General features: G+C 23.1%; 1 protein-coding gene and 1 long non-coding RNA gene across 3 annotated transcripts in view; one reads left to right on the forward strand and one right to left on the reverse strand.

The window, feature by feature from the left end:
* Positions 1–25,184, forward strand: part of LOC113550989 (sodium-coupled monocarboxylate transporter 2) — a 31,664-nt gene that overhangs the window by 4,813 nt on the left and 1,667 nt on the right. Inside the window, exons 2-12 of one of the 2 annotated variants that reach the window (XM_026952972.1) lie at positions 5,159–5,374; positions 6,382–6,515; positions 6,794–6,982; positions 9,593–9,747; positions 9,824–9,964; positions 10,058–10,276; positions 10,358–10,476; positions 10,651–10,805; positions 11,658–11,914; positions 12,190–12,290; positions 13,947–14,187. In XM_026952972.1, coding sequence (XP_026808773.1) covers positions 5,176–5,374; positions 6,382–6,515; positions 6,794–6,982; positions 9,593–9,747; positions 9,824–9,964; positions 10,058–10,276; positions 10,358–10,476; positions 10,651–10,805; positions 11,658–11,914; positions 12,190–12,290; positions 13,947–14,005 — 1,728 coding nt within the window. In that variant the 5' untranslated portion in view covers positions 5,159–5,175 and the 3' untranslated portion in view covers positions 14,006–14,187. Of the gene's footprint in view, positions 1–5,158; positions 5,375–6,381; positions 6,516–6,793; positions 6,983–9,592; positions 9,748–9,823; positions 9,965–10,057; positions 10,277–10,357; positions 10,477–10,650; positions 10,806–11,657; positions 11,915–12,189; positions 12,291–13,946; positions 14,188–25,184 lie in introns of those variants that run through there. The other variant, XM_026952971.1, reaches the window with a different exon arrangement.
* Positions 17,991–24,465, reverse strand: LOC113550990. The gene is made up of 3 exons (XR_003405096.1): positions 24,308–24,465; positions 21,694–21,880; positions 17,991–18,754 (listed from the first exon to the last, which is right to left on the reverse strand). It is a non-coding gene; the product is annotated as an uncharacterized LOC113550990 (long non-coding RNA).

The following is a 25,184-nucleotide window of genomic DNA, read 5'->3' on the forward strand; positions in this document are numbered from 1 at the left end:
AATATTATTTTATTTTTATATTAAAACCGTGGACCGTGGTACTATGTCAGCGTGATTATTAATTGTGCTTCAAAATATTAAATAGGTATTTTGCATAGTCAATGCGTGACATAATAAAAAAATAATTTAATTAAATACTGTAATTATTGTTCTTAAAAATCACCAAAATAATAAATTAGATAAAAATAATAGTACTTAACCTAGTCTAACCTATATTTATTATTATTCTTAATTTTGTTTTGTGATATTTTTTAATAATATTCATTATCTATGGATTTATTTTACATAACGATACATAAATTATTTATTTTAAAATCAGTATTTATTACTTATTCTGATTGTTATAATTAAAATATGGTACTTTCATTTTAATATCATCTTCTGTAATTTACTTATTTTACTATTTATTGAAATTTGAACACCTAAAGATAATTATTAATAAGTAAAAATACAATTTAAATCTAACAGTAGGTACAGTTAAAAACATATTAAAAATACAGTAATCAGGGAGCATACGTTCTGGCAATAGGGGTTAGGATATGGTTATGCTCATACGGAGTGGTGAGTATGAGCTGATTTCGAGTATAATAAGAGGGAAGTTTAATGTTTTGGGTAACCTAACTCTTTAAAGGATACTCTTATGAATAGATCTGGAACAACTAGATACTCATTTAAGAGAAAATTAATGAACGATTGGTCAGTGTTAAAATGTTGCGACCAAGTAATTGTGATGGATCCTTAGAGTATTTAGAATGCAAGAAGTATATTAAGCTAAAAATATATTTTTAATACGTTTGAGGCAAAATAGGTATTTTGTAAGAAAAATACGTTGGAGTTAAATATGATTTATAAAATAGGAATGAACTATGGGAGAAGGAGATATGTAGAATAAATTATCTGATACTTATTCAAGTTGAATGTTAACCTACTGTTAGTAACCCAATAACTAAAAAAATCTAGTTCATTCTGTACATTTTGACAAACAACAATAAGAGATTCAATTTTACTAAAAATGTTAAGTCGCCCGTGTATAATAATATTTACCTTTTTTAATGGTTACCTAATCAATATAGATTTACACAGATTAATTAATAATAATTCGGTATAATACTATAAATATTTTGAACAAATTACATTTTTGAAAAACAGCAAGTATGAAAGCTAATAAAGAAAATGTATAACTTTTATTAATTTATAAAACGAAAAATATATTTATTATAATTATTATTAAGAATATAACCAAATTGTTGTCCAATGAATAATTCAATACATAATTATCTCTATTTTCTATTAAAATCTTAAAAACTAATATGTTTTACAATGAATTTTAATATATATATATTTTTTTTTTTAAATACTTTATAACGTTTCTTACAACAATGTTATTGTTGAATTTTATTTTTTTTATGTTACATGTTATCAAAATTTATGATCATCGATGCAAAATTAAACTGTTTTTATAGTCAAATCAACTTTATGTACCTACAAAATAAAACGATATTAACACCATAGCACAAGATCTTACATGGCATTTTATATAAAAAAAACATAAATTTTTTCAAACATTTTTTATGTATACTGAACTAGGACATAACCAGCTAAACGTTTAAAATGTCATATTACAGCTGTGGATGCAGAAACGTAAATTATGAAAGAAAAAAATCATGGATGTAATTTATATTATTCGGGCTCAATAATGGGCTTAAAATGTTATGTTATAGTCTTTTTGTTGTTTTTATTTTATGACAATGTTTTCTAACTGGGTATCTTTTATAACTTTAAAGGGTGTGTTTTATAGAAAGTGGTACTAAGGAAAATAATTCGTTTGTTACTCGTATTAGTCATATTTATACAATTTATGAATTTTATATCGTAATAAAATTTATAAGGTATAACTGCGTACAATAAAATAATTCATTTAATTTAATCTTCAAATAATAAATATAATATGTATTAACACATTTTACCACATATTAAACATAATACGTAGTATTTATATTTTTATAATGTATTTGTTTAGCAGGTAAAAAAAAAGTTGGTAAATAGTAAATACTTTATTTTATGATAAAATTAAAATTGAGTAACTAGGATTTATTCAATAAGTATATTCTACTTTTTATTGAAACTTTGCGGTTATTTTTCAAATTGTTTAACCACTATTAGTATAAACTATGAATAATACAACAATTATGTATTTTACACATTTCTTTGAATCAATTTTGATTTATTTAATGTTTTTCTATCATATTATAGAAAGATGGCATAACTAATTATAGCATTATGTCTAAAAAAAAATTCCATGAAAAACTAGGTATAATTTAGTAATAAAATGACCTACTCTTAACGTTCATTTTATAATACACACAATTATATATATAAACGTTTATGCGTTATACTTTTATTCCCAGACTGGCTTAATTAATTTATAATAGTGTTCAGTAATTAGTAAATGCGTAATACCTGATATAACGATAATAATGATATTTCAAAATCGTGGATCATGATAATTAATAAAATTACTATGTAATTGTAATGTATATGTAATGTATGGACTCCTAATTTACTTATACAAAAAATAATATTCGGATCGGATACAAAGAACATATTATTATATTATTGAAAATTCAATAAACATAAGAAATACGTTTCTTTTAAATTTAATCCATTTTTAAATACAACAATATTATGTATGTGAACTATTCCGGAATATAATGTACTGTATTACATGTGTGCATAGAATCATAATAAAGGAGGCTTAATATAATATAGGAAATGAGTTATTTAAAAAAAATATATATATATTTTATTTTTTGTATTTATTTGTTTTCAATTATTTGATTATATTTGTGTGCATTCTATAATAGATAGCGTAGACAGAAAAAAACGATGTCCTAATTTCAAGGTAAACTGCAAACAACATTCTTCACTTTTCCGGATACATAATTATGGATCATGATAGATTATCAGATTTTCAGTATCAGACAAATTTAAGTTTGTGACTAATTATATTAATTGATTTTTAACGTACCTGCATTATATTGGATTCAAAATTTCATAAAAAAAATATTTGCTTTGGAGAAGGGTAATCAGTCAGTAGGTAAATAATAAGTTTATAAATAATCAGTAAGTAAACAGTTAGTCCTATTCCCACATTCCGTACAAGTGTACCTATTCCTTTTATATATATTATGAACATGGGAGTATGATTTATATTAATAAATACTGGTGACTTAAATTTGGAATTTTATCAAATATTTCGAATGGTTATTGTAATAATTTAAAAATGTTATTTCATATAAAATAAACATAAAATAGTCTGGCAAAGTTATTTCATCTTTTGTTGAATTGCGTGTTTATTTGTAGGTGTAAGGGTTATAAGTACATATAAATGCGGCTATTCGTCAACTCATTGATAATGTTTTATAATTTTACTTTTTTTATAATTCTACTATTATTTTTAAATTATTCAATAAATAAATCTAACCAATTTATAATCTATTCATAATGAATCCAACTAATTGTCTATCAAAAGCCAATTTTATAGCCAGTTTACTTTTTAAAAACTAAAAATTTGATAATTTGACAAATTAATTATTTATTATCATTTTTATCTAGTTATAATTTATTTCAAGGCTTATAAGAATGTGTGACACATATATATTATAATTTTTTTTTTTAATTTGAGCAAAAGATATTTTTGTTTAATTGAAAAATAAACGTTTTAACTTTATATTAATATATTATATTATGCACACATTATGTCAATGTTTATAAAATATCATATATATTTTAAATAAATAAACAATATAAAAATTAATATGCATAATTTACATTAAGAAACCTTTGATCACATTCCAGTATCCAAGAACTAATTTTAAAATTATATAAATTATATAAGTGTTAATGTATATATGTATATTATATGTCCAGGTATATAGAATACTTCTTATAATATTGTATAATCTATGCAATGGAATATTTTTATCACTAAATATATTATTTATTATTTGAAAATTATAAAAATTGATATATATTAAGTTCTTATAAAACTTACATTCATTGACGTACTGGTGTATTTACGGGTGGGCTGGGGGTTTCCCCCTCTCCAGGGATTGATGATTTAGCAAAGAAGAACAGAAAAGGTTTGATTATTTATTTATACATATAAATATATAATATAAACTTTTCACCCTCTCCCTCCAAAAAAAAAAAAATAAGTTGTAAATACGCCACTACTTACATTTCCTTATTCGATTTGCCACAATTATATATTTTATTGATATGTATTGTGACTAATTTGTAATATCTTTTTAAAATATAAAAAGAGTCAATTTTTATTACCTATAATATTTGTATACTTATATTATAGTTGTATTATGAACTTTTTACAATACAGAGTGATTCTTTTATCAAATAACACTCATTATTTCAAAAAGTATTAATGTTTTTGAAAATATTTTTTTACATAGTTTCAAGTTGTTAAAAAACAACGTTTTTATTAAAAATTTATATTTTTTATCCTTATAATTTTTAAGCTTTTTACTTTTTTGAATAACAACATAGTGTATTGATTTCATATTCCAAAGCAGAATAATTTTCTGAGTATTTTGATACATAAAATTCGAATTTAGGGTGAGTAGTTTATGAATTATACTTATTTAAAGTTTTGACAAGCGGAATAGTGGAAAAACATTTTGCGGGGTAACCCTGTATCACTCCACTCCACGCAACAAAAACTTTAAATACGTATAACTCATAAACTACTCACCCTAAATTCGATTTTTATGTATCAAAATACTCAAAAAATTATTCTGCTTTGGAATATGAAATTAAAAATCTATGTTGTCATTCAAAAAAGTAAAAAACTTAAAATATTATAAGGATAAAAAATATTTAAAAATATAATTTTTTAATAAAAACGTTGTTTTTTTAACAATTTGAAACTATGTAAAAAAATATTTTCAAAAACATTAATACTTTTTGAAATAATGAGTGTTGTTTGATAAAAGAATCTGCCTGTATACTATGATGCATGAAAACATTGAAAACTTAATATATTTCACATATTTTATTAGTACATCTATAGTTGCATTTCATAATTTCTAGTATCGTGATTATAATTTATAACTTATAATAATGAATTTATCTTATTTTTCAGATTAATTATAATAAACTATGCAAAGTATTATTTTCGATTATGCAGTTTTTTTACTGCTGATTGCGCTGTCGTTCGCAGTATTAATTTATAGTAAAATATCCGGTCCCAAAGAACAGACGAAAGCGGACTATGTGTTTGCATCAAAAGGGTCGGTTTCAATGGGAGCGATGCTCCTATCCATTGCACGTGGATTTCTGGGTGTCAAAGTCTTCCTCGGTAAATATGTTTTGTGTTCATAATTATATATCGTCTTACGTTTTATCTAATTTTAAAGTATATTTTTAGTTTCATACGTACTAGCATTTAATCGTTATAGTAGCAGTGACGGTGCATCAGGGAGGCTTTGAGATGGCGTCTCCCTATTCCCCAATAATTATAGCACGGCAAAAAAAAAACATTTTCATATATTTATGTAATCTATGTATAATACCACTTTTTTAAACTATATTTACTTTATATATATAAATATATATGTATGGGTGTATAAATATTTTCTCTGTCGTGGTGTGTGTATACGTAACTTATAATGAATTTGAATAATTATTTAACAAAAACACAATTTAACTATATTCAGAATTATTTATCCGTTAAGGTATTGAATAAAATACTAATCACGTATTTCAAGTAAAAATGTATAATATAAATAGCCAATAGTTTAAACAAAAGTTAAGTCTCCCCGTAAATTGTATTCACACACTGTATAGTAGATACACAAATTTAAATTTTACGTCAAAATAAACCTGTATGTGTGATATGTAAATAATATTTTAACTATATATATACTAGCTTTTTAAGTGCATTTTCTAAAAAAATCTATATTCCAATTATCTCGTACTAATATAACGTAAAATAAAACAGTCATTTATAAATTGTTTTTATAGTATATCATTAATATAATAAAAAAACTCTTTATATTTATTACATTTGTTAGTCATTATTATTTAATCGTTATTCATTACATAATATGATAAGATTCCTAAAGATTTTAATATATGATCATAATTTACTAAAAATATACGTTTACCAATTTTTTTTTATATGTAATATAACACATTATGTCATTTACAAAATACTATAATAATTAAATTGATCGGATGTAGCTTTTTATCTACCTACTTTATGTTAATCTTTAAAATCTATTATAGTTTTTATAAATTAGCTAATTTTAATTTATTATTACTTAACTATAATTTATATTTTAATCAAAACAATTCATTTTTCAGGGTATCCATCTGAGTTTTATTATAGAGGAAGTGGAATGTGGGAAACCTTATATGGAATGTCCCTAGCATTTCCTTTGGTTTTATATTTTTTCCTACCTGTGTATTTTAATCTCGGAATTACTTCAGTTTATCAAGTGAGTTCAGACATTTTCAAGTATAAAGTATATAATATTATAAAATGTATAAGCGTTAATAATACAAGTTCGTTACGTTATTTGTATAATATATTTTAGCCTGTAATACCAAATACGTATTTTCTGCTATCATAAAATGTAATTTGCATTATTCTTGAAATGCGTATCTATTAAACTATATTATACACAATTTACATACTTAATTATTTTTCTACTGTAATATTATGTATTTATTTATATATATTTTAAAACAAATTTTTATTTTTGTCTATTTATAGTACTTAGATATGCGATTCAAATCAAGACTTGTGAGGAGGCTTGCGTCTGCTACATATTTTATTAGAAGTATACTTAACCTTGGCGTAACAGTTTTCACACCGTGCGTCGCCTTAAAAACTGTGATGGGATTACCATATTGGTTTTCGATCATTTTAATTACATCAATTGCCATCGTTTTCACATTATTGGTGAGACAACTTTATTATTATACCTGATTTTTATATAAAATGACCAAAATCATTCAATTTTTGGGTTATGCATTGTTTACGATGTGTAAACATCGTTCAAATTAAACTCCTAAAGTAAAATTATCGTACATCATTTTTACATCAGCGTATTCAACAATAGAGATTCTAAAATTTAGAAAAGCATAAGTTGTTGACTAATTTTCAGTTTAAAATTTAACACTTGTAATATCCAATTTTCAAATAATGAGTAGTTATTACTACTTTAAAATATATTAATAAGTAAAATATAGTATTTTCAAATATTATAATATTAAAATATATTTTGTAAATTATAATAATTGCCGAATTTTCAAGTTCAACTAGGATTCGGTATTATAATTCCTTGTCATATCTTTGTACAGGAAATGTACTCTTAAATATTTGCTGTATCGTTTAATTTTTCGATATATTGATTTACAAACGATGTATGATAATATAATGTCGTGGATAAACAGATAATGTGCAAATGATTTATTATGATATTTTGAAACATGTAAACAGACGATGCGCAAACGACGGCTTGTAATAATTATAGACATACCTGATTAATTCAAATCAATATAGCTCATAATTTAACCTACTTATTATTTTGCCATTTAAATATACCATAAATTTAAACTATAATAAATTATAAAAGTAAATTACCTATAATTATTGTATAATTATTAAAATCAAACTACTGTAATACTATAATATAGCTTATAAAATGCATTATCTTAATTTTTAAAATAGGTATAATAGTTTATCAATTATTCATAATAATCTTTATTACTAAGGAAATGAATAATACTTAACATAAATATGATAGATTGCCATTTAATAAACCCATTAGTAATTATTACTTACTTTTTTTTAATTTCAAACATTGGTCATTTTAATTTAAGCTGTATTTTTTATACAATTATCTTTCGGGGGACTCATTATTGTATATCGTCAAATATTTAAAATAAAGAAGATAAAAAATAAGGTCATTTTACAAAATAAACATGTATTTAAGTATTTTGACATAAATATATATCTTAACAAATTATTAAGCAATATGTATTGAAATATAGTAAAATATGTGGTTTCATTAAAACAAATACAACATTAAGAAAATTATTTAAAAAATCTGTATTTTAAAAAATAAAAACATGTAGAAAACAAACTGTAAATTTGTTAAATTATTGTCAAAATATTATTTTAAAATAAATAATAATAATAATTTATATAAAAATATATAATTTAACTTATTAATTAAATTAATTTCATATAAAATAAAAGTTTATTTTACCCAATATAATATTATATTGTTATAAAAAAAAGTTGAACTATTGATGGGATTTCAATTAATAAATATAATTCAATAAAAAAATTAAATGTATACTTTATTGTTGAAGTGATTTTTTAAAGTCCATTACTACTTTACAAAATAAATACAATTATTTGTTATAAATCGAAATAGCTACCATATTTTGTGCAGGAAATAAATTTATTTTATTTTAAAAATGTAATTTTGATATTTAACATTAGGTTTGCAGTAATTGTTATCAATTAGATATTTTGATTATGTCATTCATTTTGTGCAAGTATGCACTAAATTATTAATACTAGTATATTGTTTATCAATTATATTAGCTACCTAATCAATAATGTTTTCTTTATTACTAATAAGCATTAATATAGTTTTTATATTAATAGTTACAAATCTATGTTGTTGTTGCATCACAATATATTCTTGAACTTCGGATCATGGAAACATTTAGAAAGCAAATTAATTGCGCTAATTATAAATTTTACTTTATACATTTATACGTAGATATTTATTTTGTGTGCAGAAAATAATTTCGAACCTTTTTTAAAAAAGTAAATATACATATATTATACATTAGTATAATTAGATATTTTAAAACTTGAAATAATAGATTATCTTTGATAACTAAACAAGTTTTGATGAATAAAACTAAAAGTAACACCACAATTACTGCCAAACTAAGTTATTTAAGTCTTAATACCTAGTAAGTGTAAACTATATTGACATTTTCGGTACCGAAATATTAAAATAGTTTTTACCAATTTGAGTTTTAGAACACTTTTGGCTTGCAATCTTTTCAACATTAATATTTTATAATTGTTTAAAATTCATAAAAAAGTAGATCTACAAAAATATATTTAAGTAAGATTTAAACTATATCACTATGTTGTTTATATGCCATGTTATGTACTGTTTAATAACTATAGTGATTGAGGTTATTGGTATATCATGCTAATTATCTATAATTTGTTGATTAACACTTAACAGTATAAAATATATTATGGTCTTCGTGAAACACGTAGTGATTAATGTAATAAACAATCAACGAAATATTAAAAATTACAACTATGCAAAATTACATCCTGACCATTATTTTTTTTATTCATTGAATTTGAAAACAAATAAATATTATGCAGTTCCAAAATATAAATACATTTTTTTTTCCTTTTTAAATTTGTTCTTTGAAATACCCAATTACTATATGCTGACCGTATACTCTATTATTATCGCCAATTTTTATTTTTTCAATATTTCTAACTCTGTGATCGTTATTTCAGGGAGGTTTAAGATCAGCTATCCTTGCAGATGCCGTGCAAAGTTTAGTGATGATTGGTTGCAGCATAATTATCATTGTGCACGGTTTCTTTATAGCAAAAGGTCCATTGAATGTATTCGAAGTGACCAAGGAACGAAACAGGCTGGACTTTTTCAAGTATGTGTAGACCCTATAACCTGGACCCATACGAGTATAAGACAAGGCTTTAACGATTAACATTTTATAATTTCAGTTTTGACATGGATCCTACGATTCGTGTGTCGACGGTGTCCGCCACTCTTGGTCAGCTGTTCATGTCGCTTTCGATGTTCGGATGCCAACAAAATTTCGTTCAACGCTATTTTAGTATGGACTCTCAGAAACAAGTTGAAAAGTAATTAAATGCGAACCGTTTTTATATTCAAAATGGCAGCCATATGTTTATGTTTGGTTAGGGCATTTTTCCAAATTCGTAACGTTTGCCTAGGGCTTTGTGGCTGACCATACCGCTGATGATATTCCTCTTCAGTCTGTCGTGGATCGTCGGGATGGTAATATTTACGGTGTATGCTGATTGCGATCCCCGAGCACTTGGATATATATCGGAAATCGACGAAATCATACCTTTTTATATTGAAGACAAATTTTACTTTTTGCCTGGTTTTATGGGACTCGTATTGGCCAGCTTATTCAACAGTGGACTTAGGTAAGTCAATTTAATTTGTTTTATTATTACTTTCATATTTTTTCTCTCGTGTTCTATAAAGTAAACAATTCTGAATTACAGTATATTAGTGTCAAACTTAAATTCAATCTCCACTGTTGCTTGGGAAGATTTTGTCTCTCAAATACCTATATTCAAAGGTGCCAGTGAAAAGAACCAACTGTTATGTATTAAAAGCATAAGTAAGTCGTAAACACGATGAACTAATAAAATCTTAAAATTATTTGATAATAATCTTCTATTTGCCAATCAATAACGCATTTTACAAATTATTTTATAATGTTTCAAAATTTAAATAATTTGTATAATTTAAAAAAATAATGTATATATCGGTAATAACATTTATTTGTTTTTAGGTGTAATAACTGGTTTTATAGTTATGGGTGTTGCGTTTATTGTCGCACAATCTTCGGGTGTTATTGATGCTTCTCAGCTAATGACATCTGCAACTAGTGGACCTCTTTTAGGAGTCTTTGTTTTAGCTATGTTTTTCCCATCGACGAATTGGAAAGTGAGTACATAGTAATTTTATCGATTTAGTACTTATGTATTCACAAAAAAAAATTATTCTTATTAATTATGAACTATTAATTTGTTATATCAATATAAGTTATAATATTTGCATAAATATAATATCTAAAATATTATATTTATACAATTTATAATCACATAAAACTAATTTTAGTACTACGACACCTAGTATGATAGGAAATTTAAAAGGAAAATACTTAATTACTGAAATATAACAATTTAAAAATGTAAAAATATTCCATCTAACCATTTAATTAACCCAATAACTGCCAATCTCGTATGTCATTATTACAATAATGCATTTTTTAAATTACACAAGTATAAATTATAATATAATATTAATAATGATGATAATAATCGTTGACAATGATCGTGAAATCTGAGTAACGATTTTGCTACGTATTTAAACTGCATTTGAACTTATAGTTTAATTCACATTTATAGGTTACAACCGTACAACTTATTATAGTGTTTTAACAAATATCGCATAAGACTGATTCAATTTTTGGTTGAGTATAATATTAAAATAAATATAGCAATAATTGATATATTCCTTCTCGATTTTGAAAGGTTAAATAGTTAATTTATGCAATTATTTTTATTACTAGCAATTAATTAATACATACGAGTATAATTCAATACAATATTATATGTCTAATCAAATTGAGAGTACATTTTTAAGTAAAATTGGTAATAATAAACTATGGGATATTTAATTTAAAATCATCTTCAAAACTATTTTTATCAAACAAAATTGTAGGTATTTCTAATATATGTATATATTTTAATAGTTTTTAATTAAATCTTAATTCATATTTTTTTATTCAAACAGGGTGCTGCTGCCGGTATGATATCGAGTCACTTAATGACCCTGTTTATTGTAGTTGGATCGTTGTCCGTTGCAAAAGTACCTGAATATCTGCCAGTGTCCACTGAAGGGTGTACGAATACGACGTTCTCACCCCACATTGAGCCAATATTCGATGTACAGTATGAACAATATAAAATGAGCTTTATAAACAAAACTCACGACGACTTGGCCGTTTCCAGTGTCCTATCGTCGCCTGAATTCAAATCGTCCTCTAAAGAGTACGCATAAATTTAGTATATAAATTTTATTATAAATCATGTTTAATTTATCAATCCTGATGAGTTATTTAAGTAAAGAACTATGTGCATGAATGATCAATCGTTTCAGAACACTATTAACATAATTCATTTGATTTGATAATTAAACGTTTACAAAGCATTTCATATCATAATACTCGTATTATATAATGCTTATATACAATATAATAGTGACGATAATAATTATTTTGTTATGTTTATAGATATTTTAAATTTTTATGCATTTTATTTTTCAGCGATATACTGACAATGTTGTACTCGATAACATATATGTACTACTCATTATTGGGCACATTTGTAACAGTCTTCGTTGGTGTTATAGTCAGCTACATGACAGGTAAAAACAAAACAGATACCAATAATTACATTCAGATAAATTGAAATGTATAATTTATTGGTGATTGCACATTTCGTACACCATACCGTTGGTGTTTGTGTTAACTTTGCCATTGTACATAACTCATTAATTTAATACAAATCAGATATTAAGCTATTTTATAATATTATCAAAAGTGTTTGCTTGATTGTTGTTTATATTACTTTTTTGTTTCTTGAACCATTAAATTAGATCTGATCTGAATCAAAGTTTTATATTAAAAATCTTAAACTTATAATTGTTTTAACTTGTAACATTATAGTTACTTGTTTAACCCAACACAAAATATCTATCCCATTAACAGTAATGAATGAAATGAATTCATCTTACTTATTTGCTTATTGTATTTATGGTAACATTATTGGTATCAACGAGAATTATTAATCAAAAAGAAATACAGCTTCATACTAAAATAATTTATCAAACTTAAATTGTATCAAGGTTTTATTCAATATTTGAATTAAATATTTAGAAGATATATATTTGATAATTCTTAAATTTAAATTGTTGACATTATTGAATCCTACAATATAAATGTTTATAGTTAAAATATAAACAGAAAAAAATAATTCCATGTCTGTATTAATTATAACAAGGTAAATAGTATATACCTCAACGGACACTTTTTGAAATTCATATCATTCTATTTTTATTTAACTGATAAAAAATTTAAATGTATAATTTGAATATTATGATACTTAGATATATGATATGTATGTATTAGGTATATATTAGATATAAGGGAAATGGGTTTATTTTCTACCACATTCTGTATGGATAGAATAACAACGTGCCTCGATTTGTGTAGATAACCGGATTTTCTAGTCAATAATAAAATATCATAATAAACTTATACGTTTATATAATTAACACCTTTTATTTCTATGTTATAGAATTATGTTTGAAAAAAAGTAAATCAAAATGTTATCTTAAAACACTTTTTGATTTCAATTCTTAAAATTTGAATGTTATTGAGTATTGTAATAATAACAATAAATTGTCTGAGTAGAAACAGGAACAGTGACTAGGGAGTTCTTTTAAAGTGTAAGTTATGAAGTGATGTTATAATGATACTTTGTATATCTACCTTAAGATGTACTATATTATATATAACAGTTATTTTTAAATTTATAAAAATTAACAATGCACCCTCCTACCTTAACATATTTGAGAATGTTGAGCATTTTATGATCTTAAAAGTTTTTTCTTAAAAATAGTTTTTTATTTAAACTATATAATATAAACTAATATTCTAATTTTTCAAGTTGAGATACCGAAACATTGAATGAAATATTAGTATCTATAATCTATCATCTTAGAATTACCAATTTATTTTTAAAGTTACCAATTATATATATATATATATAAATAACGATATTAACTATTATATATATTTATGAATTATGAATGACATGAAAAAAACTATAAATCCCTTTACATAGAAAAATCTTGTATAATATGCACATAGGTTTATGATAAAAATAATGGTTATGATTCTACTCGTATTTTTTAAATAAAATTTAATATATTATTAATGATGCTATTTGTTTAACGTCCATGCATATTGTAAATATTAACTATGGTCTAATGTTTAAATTAACTGTTTCGCCGTTTCAGCCCTACGGACTGGTGATGACTTACAATATCATCCACTTGGTTATGAACCGATATTATAGCTTTTAAGATTACCCCTGTAATATGTTATATTTTTTCCTATTACCAACATGCATTTTTTTATTAATGTAATTTAGTTTCTATTTTACGAAAAGGTGCGTTATTGTAGACCAGTATCGTTTTCGTTGTTTTTTTTTTCATTTATACTAAAATATTGTGTTTATTTTGCATAAGACTAATTCAGATTAGAATATTTCAGACCAATTATTGTATAAATCTAATCTTTCTTTTCCAGTTAATAATACGTATACAATCAGTTAATGTATTTTCTGTATTTTTATCCGTGTAACAGTTTTTTCACATATTTATTAAGTGATACATCTAACTTTCAACGTTTATTTTTAAATTTGTTTTTATAGTTAAATATATTTTTTCTTATATATAGCAACCTTTAAATAAAATATAAATCATTACATTAATACCGTGATTATAATACTTAAGGTTTGGATTAGTATTGGCAGTAAAAATTGTTTGGTTCCAATAAATGTATTTAATGGTCACATCAGAACTACTTACATTTATAAATTATAAACATCTAATTGAATATTCGATACTTATTCTTATTTATACTGACACGTGTTCAAGTAAATATTTAGGATATTTAAGATACACAAAATTAAATTTAAAAAAATAATTCGAATTGTTATTTATAAAATATATTATGAAACCTTAAATTAAAACATTTTTTTAAATAAAATTTAAAAAAAACATTTGCCTATTATACTTACTTTAAAATCTAATAAAACAAATTATAAAAATTGGTTGAGGCAATAAATAATTTGAAAATATAATTTAGTGGAATTTTAATAGCTAGAACGTCTATATTATAATAATAGGTAAATGTTCGATAACTCCAAGGAATTTTTTGGCCGCTTTATGTTAGTGTATAATTTTTGAAATACGTTTTCTCGATAATCTGATTTTTGCCAACTCGAATTTCTTGATAAGTCGAAGTCGTTTATCTCGACTTATAGATTATAACTTAAATTATTTGACATAATTATATAACGTAAATACATAAATAACGGTTATCGTAAATCGATTACCAATCTAATATTAATTTATTGCTTTAAGGCAAAGTCTAAGAATTCGATATATTGACAGTCGTAATTTAATAAACGTGTATCTACTGTACGTTATTAGTACATTATATTTAATAATAATAATACAACTGATAAATTTCTTTTTAAAACGGTACAAGTTTAAATCAATATAATAATTCAATAAATGAATAAAAAAATAATATACAAGTATTAAGACGTTATGTAATAGATAGATAGAAGTACAACTATTGAATATTTAAATATATATAATATATGACTCGAAGTTTATTTAAGGTATTATAATTACATAATCAAATAAGGAAAATTAAAATTATGTCTGTTTTGTTTAATAAAATAAAAATTTCCTATAACTCGGTTTTTTTTCTCAACGAATTCATATTATAAAGTTTTCGCTGTAAGGAGGTGGTCAAAACAATCGAAGTTGTACAGAATGTATTGGTTTCACGTTTTTTTTTATAATTTATAAAGAACTTAAAAAGTTCCATACAAAACCTTAAACATTAATTTAGCATATGTCTAGGAGATATGTAACATTAAAAATAAATTTTAGAATAATTGCGTCTTGAGAAATAAATATTAAGCATACTTATTTGGTAACAACTTCCATAGAAAAATAAAACTGTTGTTGTTTTGTCGAAATTCAATTTAATTTGACAGTATTAATTAGATAATTTAATTTGACAGTATTAATTAGATTAAGTGGAGTTTAAGTATAAACAAAAATAGTGAATCGTAGGTATATATAGTATATACTAGGGGTGGCCAAACTGCGGTTCGCGTCATAGACTTTTGCGGCTCGCATCTTATCGTAACATTTTTACAAAAAAAAAATGTTAATATGAATTTATGTATATTTTTATCTATGTATTGACCTTTTTTTTCTTTTACATTTTGGCTTTTCCATATTTATTAATACATTTGATGGCTCGAGAGTCTTTTCTTGCTGGCCACCCCTGGTATATATACACATATTATATTTTATAAACAAATTATTACATTGGATATCAACTATATATTTTTATTTTTTAATTATTATTGTATAATATTATTTGATTATTAAGATATTTCAAATAATTTCACAAAACCTTTAATTAAGTTCACGGCACCCCGGTTGGGAACCTCTGGCGTAGACAATGATTTCTTGTTGAAATAATTGCATGCTATTACTTATTGTTTTAGTTCTTTTACATCGGCGGATGTGTTAGAATTCTACTTTACTGCCAATAATGTAAACGAACTCTTATGATAAATATTTTTTTTATGACCAGTTCAAAGTTATTAGGCAATTTATATTGTTTTTTATAAGTGGCCATACTCTAGCGTCCATTGATAGTGATATACAGACATTTATATTTATATAATTAATAAACACACATAGGCTATTATTTAGACATCAATAGAAATACTTACAATCAGTAAAGTGTTACAATTACTAAACCTTGTTGTGTAAATTATAAAAAACAACGAATTTGATAGTGGACAGTGGCGGAGATTGATTCCGGGTTCTGTTTGAGTGATTCAGTTAACAATTTCGAGAGCTTCGAATTTTCTCTAGGTATCATATATTATTACAACAAATTACATAATTGGTCTATTAAGTTAGCTAAGTTCCTGATTGTTTAAAAAAAACAGTAAATATTAATCCAATAGATTTTGTAGGTATTATTTTTAATTTTAATGATATTTTATATTTTATAGAATTGTCTATATTAGTAAACATTTTTAGATCAATTATAGATAATACACCTAGAAAAGTGCGAGTTGTGAGAGATCGTAATTATTATTTTTTTTTAATTTTATGACTGTTGAACTTCAATTTTTAAGAGCGATTGATATAGTTGATCAATGCAATCACTGTGTATACTTACGTCTTACGTGCAAGTTGTTTGAGTTCAATTTACTAAGGTTTTGGCACATCCGTTATTTGACCAATAATGGTTTTGGTAGTGGTATATATTTGCTTATGAAATAACAGGAAATTGAAAAGAATGGTGATGGTTGATAGTTGAAAATCCAGTGAGATAAATAAATTACTTCAATGAGGTATAACGTAATACAATATGTGGTTCAGATTACCAGATTTTTTTTCAATTAACGTTTGATTAGAGGTTTCTATATTGTGTATCTCAATTGTGGAATATTGAGAATTTTTTCTTAATAAATCAGCTCTTCCATATATACTAAATACTTAATACATTTTTTTTACCTTAAAATAAAATTAATAACATATTAAAAAATTTCAATAATATAAGTTACATGCAGTTACGAAAATATTATATAAATTATAATACGCGTGTTTTTAAAATAATTCATAATAACGATGAATCTATAATTCTATAATTTTAAATATTACAGCGAAGACTTTATATTTTAATCTAAAGTTACTAACAACATATAAAACTATACAAATTATAGATATAATACATTTTTCAAATATATATTCATAATCATTTTCACGTGCACTTAAACATTAAAAAAAAAAACCATGTTAATATAAAATAATTAATATTACTAAATTTGTTAGAAAGCAATAATTTATTAATATTTACAATAATATATAATTATTGTAACAATTTAAAATGCACAGTTTTACAAGATGAAAGATTTGGAAATTACAATTGATAACTGATACTTGATTAATATTTAATTTCTGTATCCTGTTTGTACTTACCTTATAACAAATTATTCGCATGTTTAAAAATTCGAAAAAAAATTATTCATGCTATTATACTTTATTATTTATACATGCATAAAAGTATAAAAATATTGTTCATTTTATTCTTTTAATATTTATAAATAATTAAAAGTTTCAAGGTTTATTACTTTTATTTTTATTATTTTAACCTAACAAAGAAAACAATAATTTAATATATTAATATAATATTATTCTCTTTAATCTCTAATTTATACAAATAATATTTTATATTTAAACTTTGACATTACAATACAATATAGCTGTGAGTACATTATATGTGTAATCAACTCAAGTGAATTATTATTATTATCTTATTATAATTTTGAGTACATGATAAAAATTGTTTTAAAAATCACTCGAAACTTTAAACGTTATTAATCATTTATTTCTGTTGGTCTAACTTAGTGTTTAGTTAATCATTGTACTGTTTGATTTAGATACGATTTGAATTAATTATGATTAATCCAAACTCAATGTCTTAGACATTTTTAAATTTTAAAAACAAGTAGTGCTCAAAATATCATTTATAAATTAAAAGTTAGTCCTTCGTAAAGCTTTAGTAGATAATTAATTATAATTACTATAAAATATAAATTATTTTTTAAAAACGATTCTTAAGAAAAACTAAGACTACCACAATGTATATACGTGTTTGTAAGAAGTTTAAAAATCAAACCAAACTTAGAATAAATAATTTTAACAGTAATTATAAATTTACTAGCTATATTAAAAATTTAAAAATTACATAAGTAAAAACCGTAAATATTGATAAATTCATATTAAACTTCATAACATTTTCAGATAGTTTCAATTTTTGAGACTTAATCATACTAAATTTTATAAAAAAAAAATTTCAAATTAACAAATTATAAAGTTTATAAAATTATATTTTTTATGTAAAAAGTATTAAATTATCGAAACCAAATACGTAATTAATATTTTTCCATTTGTCCTTTAATATAGTTGGTGTATTTTCTTTATGTGTAGAACTACTGCAAAAATTAAATTAATATCATTTTTTATTAACTAGATGACATAGCTGAAAAAACATAAACCATTATGAAATAAATTTAATTATTATTCATTCAAAATCTAAAATACAAACTTAAATGCGTACACTAAACAATATATTTTATTTTTACTTTTGTTAATAACTTATACTAATTTTGTTCAACTCCATCAACAAAATAGGTACAATACTCAAATATATATCAATATAAAATTATATTATAAATAATATATTAAATATATTCATAATATGATTGTTTTGCGAAAATCTGATAAATATTATATTATAATAATATTACGTATATAGAAAAATCCCTGTAGTTTATTGGTGAAGTGAATAATAATAACAAACATATGAATACTTAGATAAAAATATGTACGTGATTTATTTTAAATATTTGAAAAACATGTTCATCAACTCGTTTGTTACTTACGAAATAATGTATAATATTTGTATACAACTAGTAAGAACAATAGATACCTATTATTTAATAATAAAATTATAAATAATAATAAAAGGTTATGAACTCTTTAATGATAACTAGTTTTGTTCCTAAAGACTACACCTTCAATTATTAACTTGTTCCTACTTGTATCAATTATGAATTTCTATCATATCAGTGAAATTTAAAATGCATAATAATTAACTACCTAAGCAGTAACTATAAAATATTGTAAGTTGTAAATTATAATTAAGGACATAATATGTAAAAGCTGAATACAATAAAAGGCGCTACTACCCCTTTCTTGTCTTACTATTTTTTTTACATTGTTTTGTTTGAAATAAAATTACTAAATATTTGTAGTCGATAAAATGATATAAAATAAAAACATAAAAGTAATATCAATTTTCTTTGATTTTGTTAACTTTTCTATTAAAAATACAAATTATTTATCATGTTCAAATTGTATATTCGTATTAATTGCATTAATTGTATGTTTATACCGATAGGTCCCATAAACTAATTTTTAATCAAATATTGAAATTTAAAAGGAAACAATTTTTGACCAATAAACTACATAATGTGAGATTAAACGTTTTCATACATGTTTTATACATTTTTTTACACGTTTCATTACAAAATAAATTTCCCTATTTAAAATTATGTGTAGTATATTATATTTACTTTATTTAGATCTACACAGTTCTGTAAATCTTCTTACTCGCCAACTCCTTATGATATTTGTCTATCATAAAGATTTTCACAAAACTATACATTTTCTAAAATACTGTATAATTAAAAAATAAATATATTATTTTAACAACTAACTAGATTATAAAGCTGTATCATATTAATTTTCAATTTTACGCTTATGCCATTTAATAGTATTAGTATAATATTATGCTCAATTTAAGATTAAGAACGTTAATTTCTACTTTTTATTGTTATGTTGTTTTGATCAGAATAATCATATATTTTTCGCATTTTATTTATAAAAAAATAAGTTTAAAAAAAATTACTTAAATTGGTGCTAAATATATTTATATATTAAATTACTATAAAACTAAATTTGTATAGATATAATAAGCTTTATATCTCTAATGCTTATAATTGTACTTAGTATAACTCGTTTTATTATTTCCTCAATTTAAATAAATACATAATATTTTAATTACTTAAACGCTATTAATTTAGGTAGTTATTACAATAATATTTATTACGTTTCAAAACAATAAATAATCTTATACTTTTTATTTCTAGCTTTATATATATATATATATATATATATATATATATTTGTAGATACGTCATATCCTGTGAATTGTCTTAAACTATTTATGATATTGATTATGATGACTCTATAAAATATTATACAATGTGATTACTTTAATAATGAACACTAAACAAGTTATTACAGTTTAACTGTTGACAACTAATTGTTTTATTTAATATTCTGAAGTAGTACTATTTTCTATAAAATATTAGTAATACAAAAATAAAAGTACTATATACGTATTTTTAGTTTTAATTTTAGTATTTCATATTAAGATGAATGCAATATTATGTACACATTCCAGTGACTATACTCTTTTACGTATCAACATCTTTAAGGTGGTAATTCCAATTATGAAACGATATTTTTAATAAACATAAAAATCAACTAAAACAATTAGTGGTTCACTGTTATAAGAATATTTCTGCATATTGTGTTTTATAATTAATTAAAAATAAAATAAATAAAATGACAGATTAAAATATTTAAAAATAAAAAAATAAAATAATTTGAATTTATAATTTACTAGTATACAATATTTAAACATACTAAATAATAAATTGTTAGAAAAACAAATAAAAAAAAAACATTTAAATAACCTTATATCATTTTTTAGTTTTAAGAAAGAAATTATGTTGTAGAAACTAAGCAAATGATAATGACTGAGGATGTACGATTATAATAATGTACAAATTAAATGCATTAGATTACCTAATTAAAACGATTTTTTTTTTTTATTTTATTGAATTGTCTATATAATTTTATTTTTATTCATTTAGTAATTTAATATTGAATATTATAAATTTTTAAGAAAAATAATTTTGTTATTAGTAGTATAAAAGTAGTTAAACTTTGAACATTACAATATGTTTAAATTCAAAATTAAATTTAATAATGATATTAAAAAACAAAATCTATAGTTTAATCTATGTCCATTATCGAATAATGACCATTAATAATTTTTATTTTGTCAAACAACTATTAAATATAAGCTTGAACTATAAATTAATTTGGATAATTCAAAATTTCAAATTGTCATTATTTTTAAATAATACTTACTAATAATTATTACTATAAATAATGAATATACGAAGTAAATATTTCAATTATTTTAAATTCTCTACATGCATACAATTTAATTTAAATAATATAAATTATTCTAGCAATTATACAATGTATTTAAATTATTATAAAACGTTGAAATTACCTCTTTTGTGCGAACATTATGCCTTGACGTTGGAAACAGTAATATTCTTTGTACAGTGTATTGTGTGTACTATTGTGTAATCCAAATGCACAGATGATAAAGCCTCGCGTGGGTTGAAGTTTTATCACGTGTATTTCCAAATCAAGTGTTTCCCAAAATATATTCTTAGTCACTTCGAAACTTTAACCTTAAATTCATAATAAACGTACCTAAATTTATAATAAATATAATCACATTCAAATAATTATTTTGATAATTAACTATGCCACACTACACAATAATATTACCTATGCCATATTGAATAGAGTGCATAATATTGAAATTGAACTCATAATGAAAACATACTCGTGTTTGAAAGTACATACAGCATAATTTTCCACACTCCAGTTTCGAATAATTAAATTTGTTTTTAACGATTGCGTTGTGTCAAAAATTATTGTTCATTATTATATAGTAATCACAAACACGGGAAAATATTTTATCTCGCGTAATTATTATAGTTATATAGATATAGTTTTATGTTTATATAGGTACTACTAAATAATACATAAGTTACTATTGAAATTATCTAGCTATCTGTCGATAACGATGAAACAAATTTAATGTTATAGAACTAGGTAAAAACGTAGGTATTACATATTATTATTGGAATGTTTCTAAAATAAACTCTGGGATCGACGGACTTACTATCTTTCACATTAAGGCGTACGTGTCCTATTGTATATTTAAGTGTGAAATAATGATAGGATTAATAATGTTGAATTATTTCCTCGCATGTTAAACATAGTTTTGAGATTAAATACGATTTAGTGTACATAAGGCTCGAGACACAGTCGGTACGACGGTATCCAAGTATAAAGATTTTTTTTTTCCAAATTTAACAATCTATATTTTCTCGAATATACATTATATGATAAATTAAAACAATCAATATAATTATTATACAATTATGTAATTGATCTGAAAAATAATTAAAATGATAAAAATATAAATTCCAAAGTCTGCGTGAATTGAATTATTGCATGTTTTTTGATAAGTAATTTTTAACCACTCTGTATTTCGTTATATTCAACTAAATAAATAATGCACTATCACCAGTAGTCGAATTTATATGCAACTATAAAATATGTATTCTGTTTTTCTTATTTTTTATCATTCAGCATGTCATATGTACTTATCAGTATATATTATGAGTACACATTATTATTAATTGTTTATGTTCTTAATATGGAACTAATGAAATGCATTATGTTTTTTCGGAAAATACATGTGATGATAGTAAAAATCATCAAACAAATACGTGCAACACCACCGACACTTTTCTAAAATGAATTCATCTGGGACCTTGGAGATTTTTTAAATAACCTAATAAGCAAATACATTTATAAACATTCCACGAAAGCTGTACCTAATACACCAATACTTAATCCAAAAAAAATTGTGTTCAGAATCGTTTTTCAACTGCTATGAAATTATGACATGCTATAATTGTCTACTATAATATTTCTTTTAAATTCAGACATCAGCATCAATGGTAAACCTAACTTAAGGTGAATAGTTATATTACACTTTGCTTTACTTAGTAGCTTTAAAAGTTGCGTTTAACAATCGATTTTACGTGACGTCAATTATACTTGTAAAACTACCTAATTTACAGTTAGGAAATAAATCATCGATGTAATCTTTGTACTTATTTTCAATTGCATTAGTTTTCATTTCTAGTAAATCATAAGTTAGATAAACAATTTTATTTGAAAAATTTGAGATTTTTAATTATCTTAATAAACTCTTTTTTATCTCTCTGAAATTAATGTTTTATACGTTGATCAGGTATATTACATTTGTAGGATACGATAGTATTTTATTAAAAAAATGTTCCCTGTTATCATTTTTGGCCAATTTATTAAGATTATTAAATTAAATAGTGCATACTATATAAATGTAACCTAGTGACACACACACATATACATATATATACATGATAACAGGACCGAAGTAACTAATCAATATTTTACCCGAGTGATGATGTCTGTGTGTCTCTGCTGGCTTACATTTTATCAATTATGTTTTCTTCTGCTTTCCTTGAAACATTTTGTAATTTGGAAATACAATTAATGCCCTTGATTTATGTACAGTAAATAATATATATGTATAAATAAAATAAGTATAGACACTGTGTCAAACTGTTGGGTATACCAAAAATATTTAGCATTTCCGTTAAAATTTACTTCAACGCGCAAGGTAAACATCAAATTTATTAAAATAATGTATACCTGGTATCTGTATTTGATTATTAGAAGTAAAATTGTTTATGTATTATATATTTATAATAATTTTGGTATAAAAATTATATATAATTGTATTGTTATTATAATTGCCTAACTATTCTATGATTGTTCGATTTCAATTTTTAATTAAATCAGTTATGATTTTATTTTTATTCTTATTTGTAAATACAAAAAATGAATTTTTTTTACAGAATATTATATTATTAAATTTAAATTACACAATATCAGATAAATATGATATAAATGAAATTCCCAACAACAAAATCATTAATCCGCCATTTTCACAGTATAGTCAGTATATTATCAAATAAAGCAATCGAACATACCTCATGTATATTACTAGATGAGTGTCCAGAGTTTAAATTTCACCGCAGCCGATGTTTGATGTTGAAAAAATATCGACTGCTGCTGCAGAAAAAACATGTCTTATTAGCGGTAGAGTTGGACTAGCTACAGAGAAATGCTCGCAACTACTAAAAAAATCGATTCCTTACATGTTACTCAGATAACAATTTTATTTTTTTATGATTTTATAGTAATGAGTGGGGGAACAATAGCGCAATTATAATAATAGTACAATATACTCAATATACTCAATATACTCAATATCATATTTTTTTAGTTTTCAAACAACGCCGTTAAAACCAAATAAAGAGTTTTGTGTTTATTGTTTAAACTTTATTGTTTATTGACCATAAAGTGTAGGTATTTAAATTGATATTTGATATGTTAAAAAACATTAAGAAAAAGTTAAACATGTCAAAAAATATAGATTTTTTCCCATTTAAACTCAATAATATACTATAACATAGCAACTATGTAATAATAAATATAGGTGTATACAAATCGGTATTTGAGATATAAAATCGTATTGTTAAAAATGCATGTACTTATAGTTAGATATTAATACAGATAAGATTAGAATTTAATTAATAGTCGAGTAAAATAACCACTCAGAATCTATAAACGAAATATTCTATGTCTTTAGTTTCTTACATCTTAATATATTATACTCTAATATCGAAACTTATACAATTATTCTTTCGATTTTACCTATCATATAATAATCTATTTTAATTTTAGTGCAAATTATAAACGCAGTTTAAAAATGTTGGTGCAAATTGACTACATCCGTTAAAAGAATCGCTCTTTAAGTTTTTGAATTTTTACAATACGTTTTACAGTCAACAAATAATATAATCG

Source organism: Rhopalosiphum maidis, chromosome 2, assembly GCF_003676215.2.
Source record: "Rhopalosiphum maidis isolate BTI-1 chromosome 2, ASM367621v3, whole genome shotgun sequence".
Classification (NCBI taxonomy): Eukaryota; Metazoa; Arthropoda; class Insecta; order Hemiptera; family Aphididae; genus Rhopalosiphum; species Rhopalosiphum maidis.